General features: G+C 45.3%; 2 protein-coding genes across 4 annotated transcripts; one reads left to right on the top strand and one right to left on the bottom strand.

Moving 5' to 3' along the window:
* Positions 1-614: 614 nt before the first annotated feature.
* On the bottom strand, positions 615-9,927 carry LOC121560575 (protein lifeguard 4-like). Of its 3 annotated transcripts, none has more exons than XR_006659169.1 (8): positions 9,667-9,884; positions 9,312-9,420; positions 8,740-8,845; positions 8,550-8,583; positions 7,197-7,314; positions 3,928-3,973; positions 1,381-2,472; positions 615-1,269 (listed from the first exon to the last, which is right to left on the bottom strand). XR_006659169.1 is itself a non-coding variant. In XM_045216957.1 (7 exons), the coding sequence occupies exons 1-7, from the start codon at positions 9,758-9,760 to the stop codon at positions 2,266-2,268; spliced, it is 714 nt and encodes a 237-aa protein (XP_045072892.1). In that variant the 5' UTR covers positions 9,761-9,927; the 3' UTR covers positions 615-2,265. The 3 variants fall into 3 exon arrangements, 1 of the variants encoding a protein (XP_045072892.1); XR_006659168.1 differs by having other exon boundaries at positions 1,307-2,472; XM_045216957.1 differs by having other exon boundaries at positions 615-2,472; positions 9,667-9,927.
* Positions 9,928-17,585: 7,658 nt separating this feature from the next.
* LOC121555433 (beta-2-microglobulin) lies at positions 17,586-21,925 on the top strand. The gene is made up of 4 exons (XM_045216958.1): positions 17,586-17,749; positions 18,675-18,947; positions 20,915-20,950; positions 21,145-21,925. The coding sequence occupies exons 1-3, from the start codon at positions 17,686-17,688 to the stop codon at positions 20,926-20,928; spliced, it is 351 nt and encodes a 116-aa protein (XP_045072893.1). The 5' UTR covers positions 17,586-17,685; the 3' UTR covers positions 20,929-20,950; positions 21,145-21,925.
* The last annotated feature ends 118 nt before the right edge of the window (positions 21,926-22,043 follow it).

The raw sequence follows: 22,043 nt of genomic DNA on the forward strand, positions 1-22,043 counted from the left end.
TGAGTGCTCACCTGGTCTACTAGTTCTGTATAGGTGAGTGTTCACCTGGTCTACTGGTTCTGTATAGGTGAGTGTTCACCTGGTCTACTGGTTCTGTATAGGTGAGTGTTCACCTGGTCTACTGGTTCTGTATAGGTGAGTGTTCACCTGGTCTACTGGTTCTGTATAGGTGAGTGTTCACCTGGTCTACTGGTTCTGTGTAGGTGAGTGTTCACCTGGTCTAGTGGTATAACTGGTTCTGTATAGGTGAGTGTTGTCTAGTGGTATAACTGGTTCTGTATAGGTGAGTGCTCACCTGGTCTACTAGTTCTGTATAGGTGAGTGTTCACCTGGTCTACTGGTTCTGTATAGGTGAGTGTTCACCTGGTCTACTGGTTCTGTATAGGTGAGTGTTCACCTGGTCTACTGGTTCTGTATAGGTGAGTGTTCACCTGGTCTACTGGTTCTGTATAGGTGAGTGTTCACCTGGTCTACTGGTTCTGTGTAGGTGAGTGTTCACCTGGTCTAGTGGTATAACTGGTTCTGTATAGGGGAGTGTTGTCTAATGGTATAACTGGTTCAACTGAGTTAGCGGAAGCAGACATCTATCTACATGAAAATCTATAGTGCAACAATTTAAAACACTCAACTCCACAATTTAATCAAGAAACGGAATCAAAGCATGTACAATTGACAGTGCATTCACAGGTCACCAAATAGACGTGCAACTACTCTGCTCTCCACCTGACAACTTGGTATTGCACTTGCAGGCTTGTTAATAAATGAATGACTGCAGAAACAGAATATAGAGCCTAGTGAAAATCCCTTCATAGTATTTACATGATCTCAAATGGAGACCTCTTGTTATCCAAATCTGTAGTGTTCTTCAGATTCCCTTTATCCTGACAACTGACGTGGTGTTATTCTACTGTGAATAGCTAACTGGTTGAACATGTTTCCCGGTCCAAGAGCAAGCCCTCTTGTTTGCTGGCATATCAAAGCTCCGTCCCAAAATGACTCATAGGGGCTCTGGTCAAAAGTAGTGCACTACATAGGGAGCCGTTTGGGATGTAACCACTGGTCTAAAGTAGTGCACTATATAGGGAATAGGGTGCTATGTTTGATTCATTTTCTCAGGTGTCCTGGTTAAGTCTATAGTGCAGAATACTGTATTTTATAAAACTTTACTGTGACTACTATTTAAGTCTTTCTAGAATGATCAGATCTCTACACTCAGTGGCCAGTTTATTAGGTACACCACCCCGTTCACGAAAATGGTTAGAGATGGACCTGATACACTGGGGGTCCGACCCGGTTCCAGATGGACCTAATACACTGGGGGTCCGACCCGGTACCAGATGGACCTAATACACTGGGGGTCCGACCCGGTACTAGATGGACCTGATACACTGGGGGTCCGACCCGGTTCCAGATGGACCTAATACACTGGGGGTCCGACCCGGTACTAGATGGACCTGATACACTGGGGGTCCGACCCGGTTCCAGATGGACCTAATACACTGGGGGTTCGACCCGGTACCAGATGGACCTAATACACTGGGGGTTCGACCCGGTTCCAGATGGACCTAATACACTGGCCAATGAGTGTATTTATCTATTATTATGGAGACTAACCAAGGGACTGTTTTTATGTGTTGAAATTCAGAAGAATACCAGCAAGGTAGCGGATGGAAGTTAGACTAAAGTATTTCCCCCAAAAAATGTGTTCTGCTATTTTACACCATCACCCAAAACAACCTTACACAATCCGTATGCTTGAATATTCAGAAAGGTATCATTCACTGAGCGAGCACCCACAATTAAACATAATTATTTTTAACATTCAGGATAATAAACAGAACAGAACGAACAGCATAAGTCTACAACACATCCAGTTCCAGAAATGCTAAAACAAAAATGTAATATAATATTATTCCCGGGGTTAAACTTAGATGGCGGGTCTGCGTTTCACATTCACTGGTAGGATCTACAGCAGGGTTGGCCTATCAGAGTTTGGGAGGCAAATCAGTTTTCAATTCAGGACGTGAATCGATAAAATGCCCATTTCTTTTCTATGAGGATTTTCTCAATTCAAGAAAATGTACTGAATTGAGAAATGAATCGATCCCAAGTCGCCCTGTGAGCTAAGCAACAGAACACTAATAGGGTGCGTCGCAAACCACAAACTATTCCCCTTCACGGTGCACTACTTTCACCCAGAGCCCAATAGCGTGTAGTGCACTAAACAGGGAATAGCGTGTAGTGCACTAAATATGTAACGGAAGCTCAGTTCTTCTTCATGGAGTCCAGCATGCGGAGGATGTGCAGGAAGAGGTTAACGATGTCCAGGTACAGGTTAATGGAGGCTAGGACGTGCTCCTCGGGGGACAGCTGGTGCATCAGGAGGTGGGTGTCATAGATGATGAAACCACAGAACAACAGAGCACCTGCACCGGCAAACACCAGCTCCACCGTGTCGTTCTGGAAGAAGAGCTGGGGGGAGGGGACGGGAGGACGGAGGAGGGGGAGGGGGAGGAGGAGGGGTGGAGGGGGGAGAGGAGACTCAGATTAAACTGTGGACAGATGGATTGACTGACGGATGGATTAAGGATGGATGGATGACTGACTGACACAACAAGGCGTCAATGAGGAATGACTACTTAATGGATAATGTAGAAATAATGGATGTTGAAAAGAGTGGTAATGATCTACCTCTACTGTAGTAACCACTACCTGAAGGAAACCACCTCTACTGTAGTAACCACTACCTGAAGGGAAACCACCTCTACTGTAGTAACCACTACTTGAAGGAAACCACCTCTACTGTAGTAACCACTACCTGAAGGAAACCACCTCTACTCTAGTAGTAACCACTACCTGAAGGAAACCACCTCTACTCTAGTAGTAACCACTACCTGAAGGAAACCACCTCTACTGTAGTAGTAACCACTACCTGAAGGAAACCACCTCTACTGTAGTAACCACTACCTGAAGGAAACCACCTCTACTGTAGTAACCACTACCTGAAGGAAACCACCTCTACTGTAGTAACCACTACCTGAAGGAAACAAACTCTACTGTAGTAACCACTACCTGAAGGAAACCACCTCTACTCTAGTAGTAACCACTACCTGAAGGAAACCACCTCTACTCTAGTAGTAACCACTACCTGAAGGAAACCACCTCTACTGTAGTAGTAACCACTACCTGAAGGAAACCACCTCTACTGTAGTAACCACTACCTGAAGGAAACCACCTCTACTGTAGTAACCACTACCTGAAGGAAACCACCTCTACTGTAGTAGTAACCACTACCTGAAGGAAACCACCTCTACTGTAGTAACCACTACCTGAAGGAAACCACCTCTACTGGTAGTAACCACTACCTGAAGGAAACCACCTCTACTGTAGTAACCACTACCTGAAGGAAACCACACTCTACTGTAGTAGTAACCACTACCTGAAGGAAACCACCTCTACTGTAGTAGTAACCACTACCTGAAGGAAACCACCTCTACTGTAGTAACCACTACCTGAAGGAAACCACCTCTACTGTAGTAACCACTACCTGAAGGAAACCACCTCTACTGTAGTAACCACTACCTGAAGGAAACCACCTCTACTGTAGTAACCACTACCTGAAGGAAACCACCTCTACTCTAGTAGTAACCACTACCTGAAGGAAACCACCTCTACTCTAGTAGTAACCACTACCTGAAGGAAACCACCTCTACTGTAGTAGTAACCACTACCTGAAGGAAACCACCTCTACTGTAGTAACCACTACCTGAAGGAAACCACCTCTACTGTAGTAACCACTACCTGAAGGAAACCACCTCTACTGTAGTAACCACTACCTGAAGGAAACCACCTCTACTGTAGTAACCACTACCTGAAGGAAACCAGATTTTAACAGTAAACAGAAACAGTGAAAAGGACTAAACTCACCTTCATGAAACCAGCGATGATCAGGATCCACAGGCCAGAGAACAGTCTGGAACAAAATGAAGGTTCAGATTCTGTTCCTAGTGTTCAACCATTGGATACCTATTACACCTTGTCTGCAGTTGACAACAATACAGTTGTGGATCCTGTTGTCGATACAGTTGTGTGTGAAGCTTTATCAAGAAGGGGCCTCCCGAGTGGCGCAGCGGTCTAAGGCACTGCATCACAGTGCTAGAGGCGTCACTACAGACCCGGGTTCATTCCCGGGCTGTGCCACAACCGGCCGTGAGTCCCATAGGACGGGGCACCATTGGCCTAGCGTAGTCCGGGTTAGGGGAGGGTTTGGCCCAGCGTAGTCCGGGTTAGGGGAGGGTTTGGCCCAGCGTAGTCCGGGTTAGGGGAGGGTTTGGCCCAGCGTAGTCCGGGTTAGGGGAGGGTTTGGCCGGGGGGGCTTTCCTTGGCTCATCACGCTCTAGCGACTCCTTGTGGCGTGCCGGGTGGCTGCTGGCGGACCTCGGTCGCCAGTTGAACGGTATTTCCTCCGACACATTGGTGTGGCTGGCTTCCGGGTTAAGCAGGCGCTGCAACTCCCCAACGGGCTCTGGCTCATGAGAACCTTCGCCTCTCCAGAGCCCGTTGGGGAGTTGCAGCGGTGAGACAAGATCGGAAATTGGGGAGAAAAACGGCGGTAAAATACAAAATAAAAGGAATAAAATAAGAAGGGGTCTTAGTGGCTCCTATGGTCATAACATGAGACAGCACTAACACATCTGGGACCAGGCTAGCTCTGGGTGTTTACAAATCACCTCTAAATAAACAGGTCATATATCTGTAGTAGTGTAGCAGTGAACAGCTATAATAACAGGTCATATATCTGTAGCAGTGTAGCAGTGAACAGCTATAATAACAGGTCATATATCTGGAGCAGTGAGCAGCTATAATAACAGGTAATATATCTGTAGCAGTGAGCAGCTATAATAACAGGTAATATATCTGTAGCAGTGAACAGCTATAATAACAGGTCATATATCTGTAGCAGTGTAGCAGTAGCAGTGAGCAGCTATAATAACAGGTAATATATCTGTAGCAGTGAGTAGCTAACAGGTAATATATATGTAGCAGTGAGAAGCTAACAGGTAATATATATGTAGCAGTGTAGCAGTGAGTAGCTAACAGGTAATATATATGTAGCAGTGTAGCAGTGAGTAGCTAACAGGTAATATATCTGTAGCAGTGAGCAGCTATAATAACAGGTAATATATATGTAGCAGTGAGCAGCTATAATAACAGGGAATATATCTGTAGCAGTGTAGCAGTGAGTAGCTAACAGGTAATATATCTGTAGCAGTGTAGCAGTGAGCAGCTATAATAACAGGTAATATATCTGTAGCAGTGAGCAGCTATAATAACAGGTAATATATCTGTAGCAGTGAGCAGCTATAATAACAGGTAATATATCTGTAGCAGTGAGAAGCTATAATAACAGGTAATATATCTGTAGCAGTGAGAAGCTAACAGGTAATATATATGTAGCAGTGTAGCAGTGAGAAGCTAACAGGTAATATATATGTAGCAGTGTAGCAGTGAGCAGCTATAATAACAGGTAATATATATGTAGCAGTGTAGCAGTGAGCAGCTAACAGGTAATATATATGTAGCAGTGTAGCAGTGAGCAGCTAACAGGTAATATATATGTAGCAGTGAGTAGCTAACAGGTAATATATATGTAGCAGTGTAGCAGTGAGCAGCATAACAGGTAATATATATGTAGCAGTGTAGCAGTGAGCAGCTAACAGGTAATATATATGTAGCAGTGTAGCAGTGAGCAGCTAACAGGTAATATATATGTAGCAGTGTAGCAGTGAGCAGCTATAATAACAGGTAATATATATGTAGCAGTGTAGCAGTGAGCAGCTAACAGGTAATATATATGTAGCAGTGTAGCAGTGAGCAGCTAACAGGTAATATATATGTAGCAGTGTAGCAGTGAGCAGCTAACAGGTAATATATATGTAGCAGTGTAGCAGCTAACAGGTAATATATATGTAGCAGTGTAGCAGCTAACAGGTAATATATATGTAGCAGTGTAGCAGCTAACAGGTAATATATATGTAGCAGTGAGCAGCTAACAGGTAATATATATGTAGCAGTGTAGCAGCTTACAGGTAATATATATGTAGCAGTGAGCAGCTAACAGGTAATATATCTGTAGCAGTGTAGCAGTGAGCAGCTAACAGGTAATATATATGTAGCAGTGTAGCAGTGAGCAGCTATAATAACAGGTAATATATATGTAGCAGTGTAGCAGTGAGCAGCTAACAGGTAATATATATGTAGCAGTGTAGCAGTGAGCAGCTAACAGGTAATATATATGTAGCAGTGAGTAGCTAACAGGTAATATATATGTAGCAGTGTAGCAGTGAGCAGCTAACAGGTAATATATATGTAGCAGTGTAGCAGTGAGCAGCTAACAGGTAATATATATGTAGCAGTGTAGCAGTGAGCAGCTAATAGGTAATATATATGTAGCAGTGAGTAGCTAACAGGTAATATATATGTAGCAGTGTAGCAGTGAGCAGCTAACAGGTAATATATATGTAGCAGTGTAGCAGCTAACAGGTAATATATATGTAGCAGTGTAGCAGTGAGAAGCTAACAGGTAATATATATGTAGCAGTGTAGCAGTGAGCAGCTATAATAACAGGTAATATATATGTAGCAGTGTAGCAGTGAGCAGCTAACAGGTAATATATATGTAGCAGTGTAGCAGTGAGCAGCTAACAGGTAATATATATGTAGCAGTGTAGCAGTGAGCAGCTAAATCAGGTAATATATATGTAGCAGTGTAGCAGTGAGCAGCTAACAGGTAATATATATGTAGCAGTGTAGCAGTGAGCAGCTAACAGGTAATATATATGTAGCAGTGAGTAGCTAACAGGTAATATATATGTAGCAGTGTAGCAGTGAGCAGCTAACAGGTAATATATATGTAGCAGTGTAGCAGTGAGCAGCTAACAGGTAATATATATGTAGCAGTGTAGCAGCTAACAGGTAATATATATTAGGTAGCAGTGAGTAGCTAACAGGTAATATATATGTAGCAGTGTAGCAGTGAGCAGCTAACAGGTAATATATATGTAGCAGTGTAGCAGCTAACAGGTAGGTCTGCATCTGAAATGGGACCCTATTCCCTACATAATGCACTACTGTTGAAAAAGAGGGTGCCATTTCGGACGTAGACAGGTCTCTGACAGGAGTTTCAGGCCTCTTACCCAGCTCCCAGTTTACTGAAGTCTCTCTTAGACTGGAAGGTGTAGGCAGTCAGCCCAAGGAACACCGCTGCTGTGAGGAAGAAGGCCTGGAGCACGATGGAGTACTCATAGAAGGTCACTACAGGGACCAACACAAACACATGGTTGATTCACAATGTATAGGAGGGAACAAACAACATGGCCTGCGTCTGGAATGGCACCCTATTTCCTGTTAAGGGCACTACTTAGTGACCCTATTCCCTATAAAAGGACACTACTTAGTGACCCTATTCCCTATAAAGGACACTGCTTAGTGACCCTATTCCCTATAAAGGACACTACTTAGTGACCCTATTCTCTATAAAGGACACTACTTAGTGCACCCTATTCCCTATAAAGGACACTACTTAGTGACCCTATTCCCTATAAAGGACACTGCTTAGTGACCCTATTCCCTATAAAAAAGGACACTACTTAGTGACCCTATTCCCTATAAAGGACACTACTTAGTGACCCTATTCCCTATAAAGGACACTACTTAGTGACCCTATTCCCTATAAAGGACACTACTTAGTGACCCTATTCCCTATAAAGGACACTACTTAGTGACCCTATTCCCTATAAAGGACACTACTTAGTGACCCTATTCCCTATAAAGGACACTACTTAGTGATTCTATTCCCTATAAAGGACACTACTTAGTGACCCTATTCCCTATAAAGGACACTGCTTAGTGCACCCTATTCCCTATAAAGGACACTACTTAGTGCACCCTATTCCTATAAAGGGACACTACTTAGTGACCCTATTCCCTATAAAGGACACTACTTAGTGCACCCTATTCCCTATAAAGGACACTGCTTAGTGCACCCTATTCCCTATAAAGGACACTACTTAGTGCACCCTATTCCCTATAAAGGGCACTACTTAGTGACCCTATTCCCTATAAAGGACACTACTTAGTGCACCCTATTCCCTATAAAGGACACTACTTAGTGCATCCTATTCCCTATAACTAAGTAGTGTCCTTTATAGGGAATAGTCCCTAAGTAGTGCCCTTTATAGGGAATAGGGTCACTAAGTAGTGCACTATATAGGGAATAGGATGCCATGTCAGATGCAGGCACGGAGTGAAGCCTGTGGTGTTGCTATGGAAACTGATATATTTCCTGAGGAGAACCATAAGCTATAAATAATATATTATTACTAATGAGATCAGAGGTGTCTCACAGCAGATTAACTAATGGATTATTTCTTGAGACACAAACAGAATGAATTAAACGTTGTTTATATAGAGGCGTTGGATATTTTCAACGAAAACATAAAATACAACTTTACAAGAGATGACTTGACATCAAGCGGGGCAGAACTCACCTGCGGTAGCAACAGAGACGGACTCCAACAGAGTCTGAAAGAGACAAAGAAAACAATGTTAGGTTAAACTAATTCCCTACATAGTGCCCTACATTTAACCAGAACCCTATGGGCCCTAGTCAAAAAGTAGTGCACTATATAGGGAATAGGGTGCCATTTGGGGACGTAGCCTGTGCAAATCAGAACTTACGAATGCGGCAAGCAGGTATAGGTTAATGGGGTGTTGATGTCTGTAGAAGGCTAGGGCAACGATCAACACCAGGGAGCCGATGGCTGACACCAACACTACAGCTGGACTGGGGGGGGGGGACAGAACCAATGAGAAAGTCAGAACCAAGCCAACCAGGCACAGTGTTGGACAGATTATACTACTGCACATCTGGTTGTGCTCTTGTCTCTTGCATTCTCCACTGCATGTTCCATAAGGAGTTGGGCAAGATGGCAGAAACAGACTTGACACCCAGGCTGGAGAGATTAGTATTATAGTAGGGTAGTAATTCTATGTAGTCGCAGCCAAAGTGCATGTCTCCTCACAGTATATGAATACATGCACAATACTGGTGTATAGGGCTCTGTTATTTTATTTTCATGCCGGTCTTCATCCATAACCGGCGATTACCATGGTTACAGCACTAGTGGTGTATGCATGCAACTATCCGAATGTACTAATATCTGTCATAACAATATTGTTACCCGTCTACCACAGTGTTTCCCAGATATGCCCATTGAATTATGTAGGCCTACTAATAGTTCACAATTTACCTTGAATGGACAAAGTCCTTGATGGTGTCACAGAACATGAAGAGAGCAGAGGTAGCCGTGGTCAGGATGATCTGAAGAGACAGGATGGTGTACACCTTGCGCAGGAAATCTGTTCAGGGGAGAGAGAATAGATCGATAGCTAGCTTACTGACATCATGATTTAATTTAGTTAAATTCTAGACCAGCAGATTTATTTGATTCTGTCATTTAGTTAGATACCACCACAATAAATATCACATCGTTTATTTCATTTGGCAAGGCATGATCTAGATATATTGATAAGATGGCTTGCTAGTTAGCAACCATCATCAGCTAGGCTAGCTGAGTAAATAGACTACAACGGGTCTTCTCTTACCCATCCGGATTTGCACACTCGCAGTCGCAACGTTTGTCCCATAGTTGAAATCATCTTCAATAGAAGACCGAGGGTATTTTTCAGGTGTAGTCATCTTGATCCAGCTTTAATTGAGAGTAAAATACTGTCTGATGTTTTCTGTTTTGGGGCCCTTGCTCAGCTGTTTCCGTAGACGTGCGTCAAGTTCAGTCCACTTCCGGCTTGGTTTGTAAACGTTCGTCATGTGACATGGCTCGTGATTTCTGTGAAACCTGCAATACCAAAACACACCACTAACTGTCGACAAAAGGGGTCATTTTCAGGAAACTATTAAAACAGTAGAGAACAGTCGTGGTCAAAAGTTTAGAGAATGACACAAATATAAATTTTCACAAAGTCTGCTGCCTCAGTTTTTATGATGGCAATTTGCATATACTCCAGAATGTTATGAAGAGTGATCAGATGAATTGCAAAGTACCTCTTTGCCATGAAAATGAACTTAATCCCCCCAAAAAACATTTCCACTACATTTCAGCCCTGCCACAAAAGGACCAGCTGACATCATGTCAGTGATTCTCTCGTTAACACAGGTGAGCGTGTTGACGAGGACAAGGCTGGAGATCACTCTGTCATGTTGATTGAGTTAGAATAACAGACTGGAAGCTTTAAAAGGAAGGTGGTGCTTGAAATCATTGTTCTTCCTCTTAACCATGGTTACCTGCAAGGAAACACGTGCCATCATCATTGCTTTTTACAAAAATGGCTTCACAGGCAAGGATATTCCGGCTAGTAAGATTGCACCTAAATCAACCATTTATCGGATCATCAAGAACTTCAAGGAGAGAGGTTCAATTGTAGTGAAGAAGGCTTCAGGGCGCCCAAGAAATTCCAGCAAGCGCCAGGACCGTCTCCTAAAGTTGATTCAGCTGCGGGATCGGGGCACCACCCGTGCAGAGCTTGCTCAGGAATGGCAGCAGGCAGGTGTGAGTGCATCTGCACACACAGTGAGGCGAAGACTTTTGGAGGATGGCCTGGTGTCAAGAAGGGCAGCGAGGAAGCCACTTCTCTCCAGGAAAAACATCAGGGACAGACTGATATTCTGCTAAAGGTAAAGGAATTGGACTGCTGAGGACTGGGGTAAAGTCATTTTCTCTGATGAATCCCCTTTACGATTGTTTGGGGCATCCGGAAAAAAGCTTGTCCGGAGAAGACAAGGTGAGCGCTACCATCAGTCCTGTGTCATGCCAACAGTAAAGCATCCTGAGACCATTCATGTGTGGGGTTGCTTCTCAGCCAAGGGAGTGGGCTCACTCTGTCACGAGTTGCTAAGCCAGAACCCAGAAGCAGACCAGGACAAGGTAAGTTGAAACGAAGGTGAGTGTTTATTACAAATTCAAGAGTGATGCTGAATAATCCGGGGAACAGAGCGGGCGGCGTTGATTAGTTGTTGGGGGTGCAGTGGTTGATCCCATCCTGGGTCGGCAGCCGCCGACCACCAGGCAGAGGTTGGATGAAGGTTCCGGACGGGTGACTGCAGATGGAACAAAACGGGGGTAAGTAAGCAACAAACCAACACGGTGCAAAAACAACAAAACTAACGCTAGGCTCAAAGACTGATACTCTGGTAAACCTACTGTTCATGGCTACCGATCCGGCAGGAACTGGATGTTAGGCCAGAGCCTAAGAAGGGTGATGATCAGGACCAGGTGTGCAGATTGCTGATGGGATGCAGGTGCGGAAATCAAGAGAGCTCCCGGAGCGTTCCCGAACCTCGGGAAACTGGAGATCACGAACAGAAAAACTAGTCACCAGACAGGACCCGACTCAGACTGCCGGGATCGTTACAGTACCCCCCTCCGACGAACGCCACCGGGCGGACTCCCGGAGCGCCAGGATGGAGGCGGTAGAAGTCACTGATGAGGTCAGCATCTAGGACCTGTCGCCGCGGAATCCAACTCCTCTCTTCAGGACCATACCCCTCCCAGTCCACGAGATACTGGAAACCCCGGCCCCGCCCGTCTGGAATCCATGATGCGACGCACCGTGTAGGCAGGACCACCTCCGATCATCCGAGGAGGAGGAGGAGGAGGAGGCGGAGGAGGCAACAGAGGACTGAGGAAGACAGGCTTGAGGGCAGGAGACATGAAAGGTGGGATGGACTCTGAGCGTCCTCGGTAGTTTGAGTCGAACTGCCACTGGATTGATCACCTTCTCCACCACAAACGGACCAATGAACTTCGGTAATAACTTCCTAGACTCAGTCCGTAACGGAAGATCCCGTGTGGCCAACCAAACCCTATCTCCGATGGTATAGGTGGGAGCGGGGATCCGGCGACGATTCGCCTGGAGCTGATACCGGTCCGAAACTCTAAGGAGTGCCTTTCTGGCCCGATGCCAGGTCCGGTGGCAACGACGAATATGGGCCTGAACAGAAGGCACTGAGAGCTCCTTCTCCTGAGAAGGGAACAGGGGGAGGTTGGTAGCCATACAGGCACTGGAAGGGAGACATCCCAGTGGCAGATGTAGGGAGAGTATTGTGGGCATACTCAACCCAAGGCAACTGAGAGACCCAGGAGGTGGGGTTGGAAGAGACCAGACAGCGTAGCGTGGATTCCATCTTCTGGTTGGCTCTCTCCGCCTGACCATTGGATTGGGGTGAAAACCAGATGTGAGACTGACTGTAGCTCCAATGGCCAAACAGAAGGACTTCCAGACAGCAGAGGTAAACTGAGGGCCACGGTCGGAAACGATATCACTGGGCAAACCGTGGACCCTGAAAACCTCCCTAACCAGGATCTCGGACGTCTCCGAGGCAGAGGGAAGCTTGGCAATTGGCACAAAGTGGGCGAACTTGCTGAATCTGTCCACGATAGTCAGAACGACCGTGTTCCCCTCAGAAGCGGGCAACCCAGTGACGAAGTCCAGGGCCAGATGCGACCATGGTCGCCGGGGAATAGGAAGGGGGTGAAGTAGTCCAGAGCTGGGCCGATTGGTACTCTTATTCTGCGCACACACTGGACAGGCAGCAACAAAACCCCGAGTATCCTCGGCCATGGCAGGCCACCAAAAAGCGTCTGCGAAGAAACGCCATTGTCCGAGCCACGCCAGGGTGACAAGCCATCTTGCTGGCGTGGGACCATTTGAGGACAGCAGGGACGAACCGACTCAGGCACAAACAACCGACCGGGTGGACCGTTACCGGGACCGGGCTGAGTCCGAAGGGCCGCCAGCACCTCCTCCTCAATCTTCCACATAACTGCTCCCACGACGCAGTTCCGGGGGAGAATTGTCTCGGTCTTGGACCCACTCTCCTCCGTCTTGGAGAACATCCGGGACAAGGCGTCCGCCTTGCCGTTCTTAGATCCAGGTCGGAACGTCAGGGGAAAACTTGAATCGTCCGAAAAACAACGCCCACCTGGCCTGGACGGGAGTTGAGACGTTTAGCCGATTGCACGTAAGCAAGATTCTTGTGGTCAGTCCAGACAATAAACGGTTGCTCCGCCCCCTCCAACCAGTGGCGCCACTCCTCCAAGGCAAGTTTCACCGCGGAAGCTCCCGGTTACCCACATCGTAATTCCTCTCCGCAGGCGAAAGGCGACAGAGTAGTAGGCGCAGGGATGGAGTTTACTGTCCGTGGAGCATCGCTGCGACAGGATGGCGCCAACTCCCACATCAGACGCGTCCACTTCAACGAACGAACTGACGGGCCGTGTCCGGTTGAGAGAGAATCGGTGCGTTGGTGAATCGCCTCTTCAAATCCAGAAACGCTCGATCCGCCTCCGGATTCCACTTGAAGGTCCTGATACTGGAAGTCAAGGCAGTTAACGGAGCGGCCACACGGCTGTAATCCCGGATGAATCTGCGGTAGAAATTCGCAAACCCCAAAAATCTCTGGAGCTGCAATCTCGTATCGGGCTGGGCCCATTCCAGAACCGCTCTAACCTTCTCCTGGTCCATCCTAATCTCTCCCCTGGAGATGATGTACCCGAGAAAGGATGTCGTGTGGGCGTGAAACTCGCACTTCTCGGCCTTCACGAACAGGCGATTCTCCAACAATCGCTGCAGAACCTGCCGGACATGCTGGACGTGGTCGGGAAGGTTCCTTCGAGAAGATCAGAATGTCATCCAGGTAAACAAACACAAAGAGACCGATCATATCTCTCAGGACGTGCGTTCACCATACTCTGGAATACCGCTGGAGCATTGGTCAGTCCAAACGGCATCACCTGATACTCGAAGTGACCCATCGGTGTATTGAAACCCGTCAACCACTCGTCCCCCTCTCTGATCCGGACCATGTGATACGCATTGCGTAGGTCTAGCTTGGTGAACACCGTAGCACCCTGTAAGGAGTCGAAGGCAGAACTCATCAAGGGCAGGGGGATACTTGTTCTTGACCGTGATGTCATTCAACCCCCGATAATCAATACACGGTCGAAGAGAGCCATCCTTCTTACCCACAAAGAAGAATCCTGCCCCCAGGGGTGATGACGAGGGACCGAACGAGACCAGCAGCTAGGGACTCCTTGATGTAGGTCTCCAACGCCTCACGTTCAGGTCGGGAGATACTGTATAACCTTCCCTTGGGGTAGACAGCTCCAGGGAACAGGTTGATGGCACAATCATATGGTCGGTGGGGAGGGAGTGACAGAGCCTTCTGCTTACTGAAAACTTCCCCCAAATCGTGATATGTCTCGGGAACCAGGGACAAATCTGGGGGTTTAGCCTCAATCACCTGACTGGGAACCGAATGGGGGCAGGCAGTCTTGAGACAGTTAGCATGACAATCAAGGCTCCAACTCGTTACCTTGCCCGTCACCCAATCGAACGTGGGATTGTGTTCCTTCAGCCAGGGGTATCCAAGGACCAGAGGAACATGGGAAGACGGCAGAATGAAGAATGAAATCATCTCAGAATGATTCCCCGACAACCGCATCTTAACCGGTTCAGTCCTCATCGTGATACGTGCCAGACTACTGCCGTTCAGAGTGGTCGCTTCAATGGCTTCCGGCAATTGCTCCTTGGAAAGCCCCAGCTGTTCCACCAACTCGGCATCAAGAAAGCTTCCATCGGCACCTGAATCGATAAAAGCGTTAATCGCTAAGCTCTGATTCCTGTTCACAAGGGTAGCCGGGAACGGGGTCTGACAGAGGTACTGAGAGGTTGAAACTGGCTCGCTAAAAGTCCTCCCAACTTTAGCGAGCCGGGCAGTTTGACGACCGCCGGGAACAAGTGGAGATGTAATGTCCCCGAGCTACCACAGTAGAGGCAGCAGTTGGTCTTACGTCTATGTTGACGCTCCTCCTTGGTTAACCCGTGCCGCCCCCACTTGCATGGGTTCAGAATCGGGAGAGAGGACCTCTCCACTAATCCTTTGTGGTGGAGAATGATCGACGTGTTCTGGTCCACCACCCGACCCGACTGGGAACTGAGAAGCTGATCGATTGGACGGACCCCATTGCTTCTCCCTCCTTCGGCTCTCGGACTCGATTATCCACCCGAATAGACAAGGCTACCAAGCTGTCCAGGTCACTAGGCTCCGGATAGGAGATCAACTCATCCTTGAGCTGCTCCGACAGACCCTGGTAAAAGGCCGCTTGCAGAGACTCCTCGTTCCACCCACTCTCCACAGCCAACGTCTTGAACTCGATCACGAAGTCGGCCACGCTGCGAGTTCCTTGGTGAAGCGAAAACAGGCGCCTAGCTGCGTCCCTCCCTCGGACGGAATGGTCGAAGAGCTTCCTCATCTCGGCCGTGAACCCCTGGTATGAAGCCATGCAGGGGTCTTGTCGTTCCCAAACGGCTGAAGCCCACTCCAGCGCTCGACCACGCAGCAACGCAATCACAAAGGCTATCCTAGCCTTGTCTGTGGCATAAGAGTAGGGCTGTAGATCGAACACTAATCCACACTGCATAAGGAAGGAACGGCATCTTCCCAGCTCCCCCTCATATCTATCCGGCGTCGGAACCTCGGGCTCACGGAAGGACACAGCTCCAGAAGCGGCAGGCGAGATGGGTGAAACCGGTAGTGGATCCTCCACCGGAAACTTGCGTTGGTTCTGGACCTCCGTCAGACCGGTAGAAAGGTTCCGAACTGACAACGCGATCTCCTGTAGTACCGTGCTATGATGGCCCAACATCTTCTCCTGATGGGTAATGGCATGGCGAACAGAGTCCAGGTCCGCTGGGTTCATTACTGGCGGATCGTTCTGTCACGAGTTGCTAAGCCAGAACCCAGAAGCAGACCAGGACAAGGTAAGTTGAAACGGGTGAGTGTTTATTACAAATTCAAGAGTGATGCTGAATAATCCGGGGAACAGAGCGGGCGGCGTTGATTAGTTGTTGGGGGTGCAGTGGTTGATCCCATCCTGGGTCGGCAGCCGCCGACCACCAGGCAGAGGTTGGATGAAGGTTCCGGACGGGTGACTGCAGATGGAACAAAACGGGGGTAAGTAAGCAACAAACCAACACGGTGCAAAAACAACAAAACTAACGCTAGGCTCAAAGACTGATACTCTGGTAAACCTACTGTTCATGGCTAACGATCCGGCAGGAACTGGATGTTAGGCCAGAGCCTAAGAAGGGTGATGATCAGGACCAGGTGTGCAGATTGCTGATGGGATGCAGGTGCGGAAATCAAGAGAGCTCCCCGGAGCGTTCCCGAACCCTCGGGAAACTGGAGATCACGAACAGAAAAACTAGTCACCAGACAGGACCCGACTCAGACTGCCGGGATCGTTACACACTCACAATTTTGCCTAAGAACACAGCCATGAATAAAGAATGGTACCAACACATCCTTCGAGAGCAACTTCTCCCAACCATCCAAGAACAGTTTGGTGACGAACAATGCCTTTTCCAGCATGATGGAGCACCTTGCCATAAGGCTAAAGTGATAACTAAGTGGCTCGGGGAACAAAACATCAACATTTTGGGTCCTTGGCCAGGAAACTCCCCATACCTTAATCCCATTGAGAACTTGTGGTCAATCCTCAAGAGGCGGGTGGACAAACAAAACCCCACAAATTCTGACAAACTCCAAGCATTGATTATGCAAGAATGGGCTGCCATCAGTCAGGATGTGGCCCAGAAGTTAATTGACAGCATGCCAGGGCGGATTGCAGAGGTCTTGAAAAAGAAGGGTCAACACTGCAAATATTGACTCTTTGCATAAACGTAATGTAATTGTCAATAAAAGCCTTTGACACTTATGGAATGCTTGTAATTATACTTCAGTATACCATAGTAACATCTGAGAAAAATATCTAAAAACACTGAAGCAGCAAACTTTGTGAAGACCAATACTTGTGTCATTCTCAAATCTTTCGACCACGACTGTAGACTATGCTCAACTTTATGTTGAAACTCAAATTGGTATGTGTATTGTGTCCTAGGGTGGTCTAATGGTCTTAACCGTACCGTCGGCATGGGTTCAAATCCGTCCTACTGGCGGACACAAAATATCTTTCCCCACGGTTATCCTCCCGCTCTCTTTGTTAAAAAAAAAAAATCAGAAAATACCTTAGAAATACACGTATATTTTTTTAAAGACATACATGCATTGTAATATTGTATTCTGTAATGGTGTGTAACCATTATTGCAGCTTTTCACTGTAATTACTAATATATTAGATAAATGGAGGCATAAAATATTGAAAAGCTAGCACTTCTACTATTCTATTTTATTCTATTTATTTTTTTCTTCTCAAAATGGATGCTAAGTGAAATAACATTATCTCATGACATCCATGTTAAATCGAAAGTGCGATGATGGTAACTCACCTGGATTTCAGGTTATTTCCAGACTATAGTCCTCCCCAATAAACAATCTAACCTGTGCCACTTTCTTTAGCCTAGCAACTGAAATACACAATTTTTGATTGGCTTTTAAAAAAGAGAGAAGAGGCGGTCCTAGAGAGCATTTATACGACTGTCGGACATACTTTCAGTTAGGTTATTTCTACAGCCAGGTTCAGACAGACAGCTAGCCATTCTCTGGTTTATTTGAGTACGAATAATTACGGATTAGACCAAAAAAAAATGAAGTCTATTCTGTCAATCGTTGTACTTGGGCTCATTTACAGCGCTGTGGAGTCCAAAGAATGTAAGTATCTTGATTTATAAAGTCAACGCAACGTTTGGAAATGCATGGCATTATCGATTTCTTGCCATCAGGTTGTTTGTAGGCTGTTTATATTTTAGTTTTTAACGTTTTTTACTAGGATATTTATTTCTATACAAAATGGATTACTTTTTTTTTTAGAGTTTATAAAACACTTTCTTGTAGTAAACCCTACCTTCGATGATCATGTCATGTGGGAGGGAATACACCAAAACCTTGAGCCCTACCTAAATAATTTGAATGAACCCTTTGCCATTTTTTGATAGATAATCATTATTTCTACATCCTAATCCTTGATTTTTAATGTAGGCCTCAACTATTTGCTGGCATGCATGTACACTGTTGTGAGATGTGTGTTGAACACGTCACCTAATGTAAAGTTTTTAACCTTGATCAGAATATAAGTGATTGTTTCAGTAGATCGGTTATATCTTACCTGGTGTAGGCCAACAATGACATGATGTCACATTTTGTTATGGTTGGAAATCCCCTCCAGATTTTACTTTCACTTTGAGTGAAATGGTTGCTGTCTATGGCAGCCATTATGGGTCAGGGCCATCATAAATTAGATATTACTGCACTGTCGGAGCTAGAAGCACAAGCATTTCGCTACACCCGCAATAACATCTGCTAAACACGTATGTGACAAATACAATTTGATTTGAAATGGTTGCTGTCTTTGGCAGCCAGTATGGGTCAGACCCATCATAAATGGCTGATAACTCATAGACCTTTGTCCCTAAGTGTACTTCACTAGGTAATAACTTGGTGAAAATATATAGCATACCTGTGTGAAATGTCAATTAATATATTTATGTATTCAAATACCTGCAAATGGCATAATACAACTTCAACTAATGAAAACCTATGAATCTCCCTGTTGCCTTTCCTTTTGTGTTACTATCAGCTCCTCCCAAGGTGCAGGTGTACAGCCGTAACCCAGGGGAATATGGGAAGGACAACACCCTGATCTGTCACGTGAGTGGCTTCCACCCCCCTGACATCAGCATCCAGCTCCTGCAGAACGGCGAGGAGATCCCCGACGCCAAGCAGACAGACCTGGCCTTCGAACAGGGCTGGCAGTTCCACCTCACCAAGAGTGTTGCCTTCAAACCAGCCAGCGGAGAGGAGTACTCCTGCAGAGTCCGCCACCTGAAGAATCTGAAGACCTACACCTGGGGTGAGTTACTAGTATAGTTAGTAGTTAGAGGAGTACACCTGGGTGAGTTACTAGTATAGTTAGTAGTTAGAGGAGTACACCTGGGGTGAGTTACTAGTATAGTTAGTAGTTAGAGGAGTACACCTGGGGGTGAGTTACTAGTATAGTTAGTAGTTAGAGGAGTACACCTGGGGTGAGTTACTAGTATAGTTAGTAGTAAGAGGAGTACACCTGGGGTGAGTTACTAGTATAGTTAGTAGTTAGAGGAGTACACCTGGGGGTGAGTTACTAGTATAGTTAGTAGTTAGAGGAGTACACCTGGGGTGAGTTACTAGTATAGTTAGTAGTTAGAGGAGTACACCTGGGGTGAGTTACTAGTATAGTTAGTAGTTAGAGGAGTACACCTGGGGTGAGTTACTAGTAATAGTTAGAGGAGTACACCTGGGGTGAGTTACTAGTATAGTTAGTAGTTAGAAGAGTACCCCTGGGGTGAGTTACTAGTATAGTTAGTAGTTAGAGGAGTACACCTGGGGTGAGTTACTAGTATAGTTAGTAGTTAGAGGAGTACACCTGGGGTGAGTTACTAGTATAGTTAGTAGTTAGAGGAGTACACCTGGGGTGAGTTACTAGTATAGTTAGTAGTTAGAGGAGTACACCTGGGGTGAGTTACTAGTATAGTTAGTAGTTAGAGGAGTACACCTGGGGTGAATTACTAGTATAGTTAGTAGTTAGAGGAGTACACCTGGGGTGAGTTACTAGTATATAGTAGTTAGAGGAGTACACCTGGGGTGAGTTACTAGTATAGTTAGTAGTTAGAGGAGTACACCTGGGGTGAGTTACTAGTATAGTTAGTAGTTGGTACACGGGGTGAGTTAGTAAGTAGTTAGAGGAGTACACCTGGGGTGAGTTTCTAGTATAGTTAGTAGTTAGAGGAGTACACCTGGGGTGAGTTACTAGTGTAGTTAGTAGTTAGAGGAGTACACCTGGGGGTGAGTTACTAGTGTAGTTAGTAGTTAGAGGAGTACACCTGGGGTGAGTTACTAGTGTAGTTAGTAGTTAGAGGAGTACACCTGGGGTGAGTTACTAGTATAGTTAGTAGTTAGAGGAGTACACCTGGGGTGAATTACTAGTATAGTTAGTAGTTAGAGGGTACACCTGGGGTGAGTTACTAGTATAGTTAGTAGTTAGAGGAGTACACCTGGGGTGAGTTACTAGTGTAGTTAGAGGAGTACACCTGGGGGTGAGTTACTAGTATAGTTAGAGGAGTACACCTGGGGTGAGTTACTAGTATAGTTAGTAGTTAGAGGAGTACACCTGGGGTGAGTTACTAGTATAGTTAGTAGTTAGAGGAGTACACCTGGGGTGAGTTACTAGTATAGTTAGTAGTTAGAGGAGTACACCTGGGGTGAGTTACTTTAGTATTTCCACCTCCTTGATTAACCCTGGCTCCTGCGTTTATGTGTGACTTTCACCTGCAGAAGCCAACCACTAGACCTGGGCCCTGTACAGAAGCCCCCTACCCCTTAGAATCACTTGTGGAGAGGTTGAAAGAATTTGGTTTAGGTTGAACCTTTTCCTTCTGATTGACTAGATGGAATTTTCGTGCCACATTGACTACAACTCAAGTTGAAGTTTCCACTTTTTATTTGTCCCAGAGAGGGCAATTTGGTTTTTGCAGCAGAGGAGCACGAGATATAAAAATAATATAAAATCGTAATGGATTACAATGATGCTGAATACAGTGGGCTAGTACAGCAGTCATGAGCTGACTGGCCAATCCTCTCAGATCTCAGTGTCTAAGGAGGAAGGACAGGGGTTGTTTCTGGACAGGGCCCTGGAGAGCTAGGTGCATTATGTGGTAGTTGATTTGGATACCAATGGATGAGCGGTTTAGTTACAGTAACAAGACTGATTCCATGTAGACATTTAGTTAGTGGAAGTCTGAATGTATAACAGTGCTTTCTGTGTTGTTGTGTTTTTTTCTCCAGAGGCTGATATGTAAGGATCAGGATCAGGACTTACTGGTAGGTATTCTGCTGAATTTATTTATATGTATTCATAATAATAATATATGCTATTTAGCAGATGATTTTATCCAAAGTGACTTAGTCATGCATGCATATATTGATTTATTTGTTGAAACTGTATCTAATTAGATTAACTGTAACTAGATTAAATCAGAACTAAAACTCACACCTTTACCCTTCTTTCTTAACAGGGTGCCATTCTATCTGTGGCCGTCCAATCCGTACCACCCCTACACTAGTGCTGAGATAACTAACTTCCCCTCTCAACATGGGCTTTAGTTTTCATTTTTGGTAACCCAAGGGGCCAGTTTCAAGGGTTTCTAATTGAAAATTATTACTAAACACAAAATTATTCGATTTTGGGCAAGCGATTCTTTATTGACATAGCAACACTGCTGATGCACATTCTCTCAATCTAAGTCACTTCTTTAATAAACGATCATCAAGGCTTTATCAAGCGTTTTTATTTTTGGATTTAAAAAAACATTAATTTCCTTGAAATTGGTACCATTAGATTTGAATACTTTTTTTCTAAAAATGGAAATAAATAAAACAAACTCCATAACTTGCACTATTTGAATGTGGTTTTAGCTACAAGCAAAAATCGGTAACAGTGTAATGTAAAGTCAGATATTTGATCAACATATATTTTTTTAAAGCCCAAATAATTTTAGAGGAGGCCCACGTGATATGTATTTGTGTGACTTTTAAATATCAACGTCCTTTTTGGTTTGAAGTCATTTTTATCAACATAACATCTCATCTTCTGTCTATCCTTCAACATTCCTGTAAATTACCAGTTATCAACAGTCTAATACATGGGGCCTTTTTACAGGAATATTTTTGATAAGTAGAGAACTGTAATTTCTTTACTTTAAAAAAAAATACTAGTTTGTTCTGTCTTTGGGTGTGATACACAACACTGTTCTGTTGAGTTTGATTAAAAAATAAATTGTAAACTATTTACATTAATTGGCTAACTATTTGATTTAAATGTTTTTAATTTAAAGAAATACAAAATCATTGAACAAAAATGCACTTTTTTATGTTGTATTCGTTGGTATTTCTTGATTAAATGTCTAAGTAAGGA

Source organism: Coregonus clupeaformis, unplaced genomic scaffold (assembly GCF_020615455.1).
Source record: "Coregonus clupeaformis isolate EN_2021a unplaced genomic scaffold, ASM2061545v1 scaf0872, whole genome shotgun sequence".
Taxonomy (NCBI): domain Eukaryota; kingdom Metazoa; phylum Chordata; class Actinopteri; order Salmoniformes; family Salmonidae; genus Coregonus; species Coregonus clupeaformis.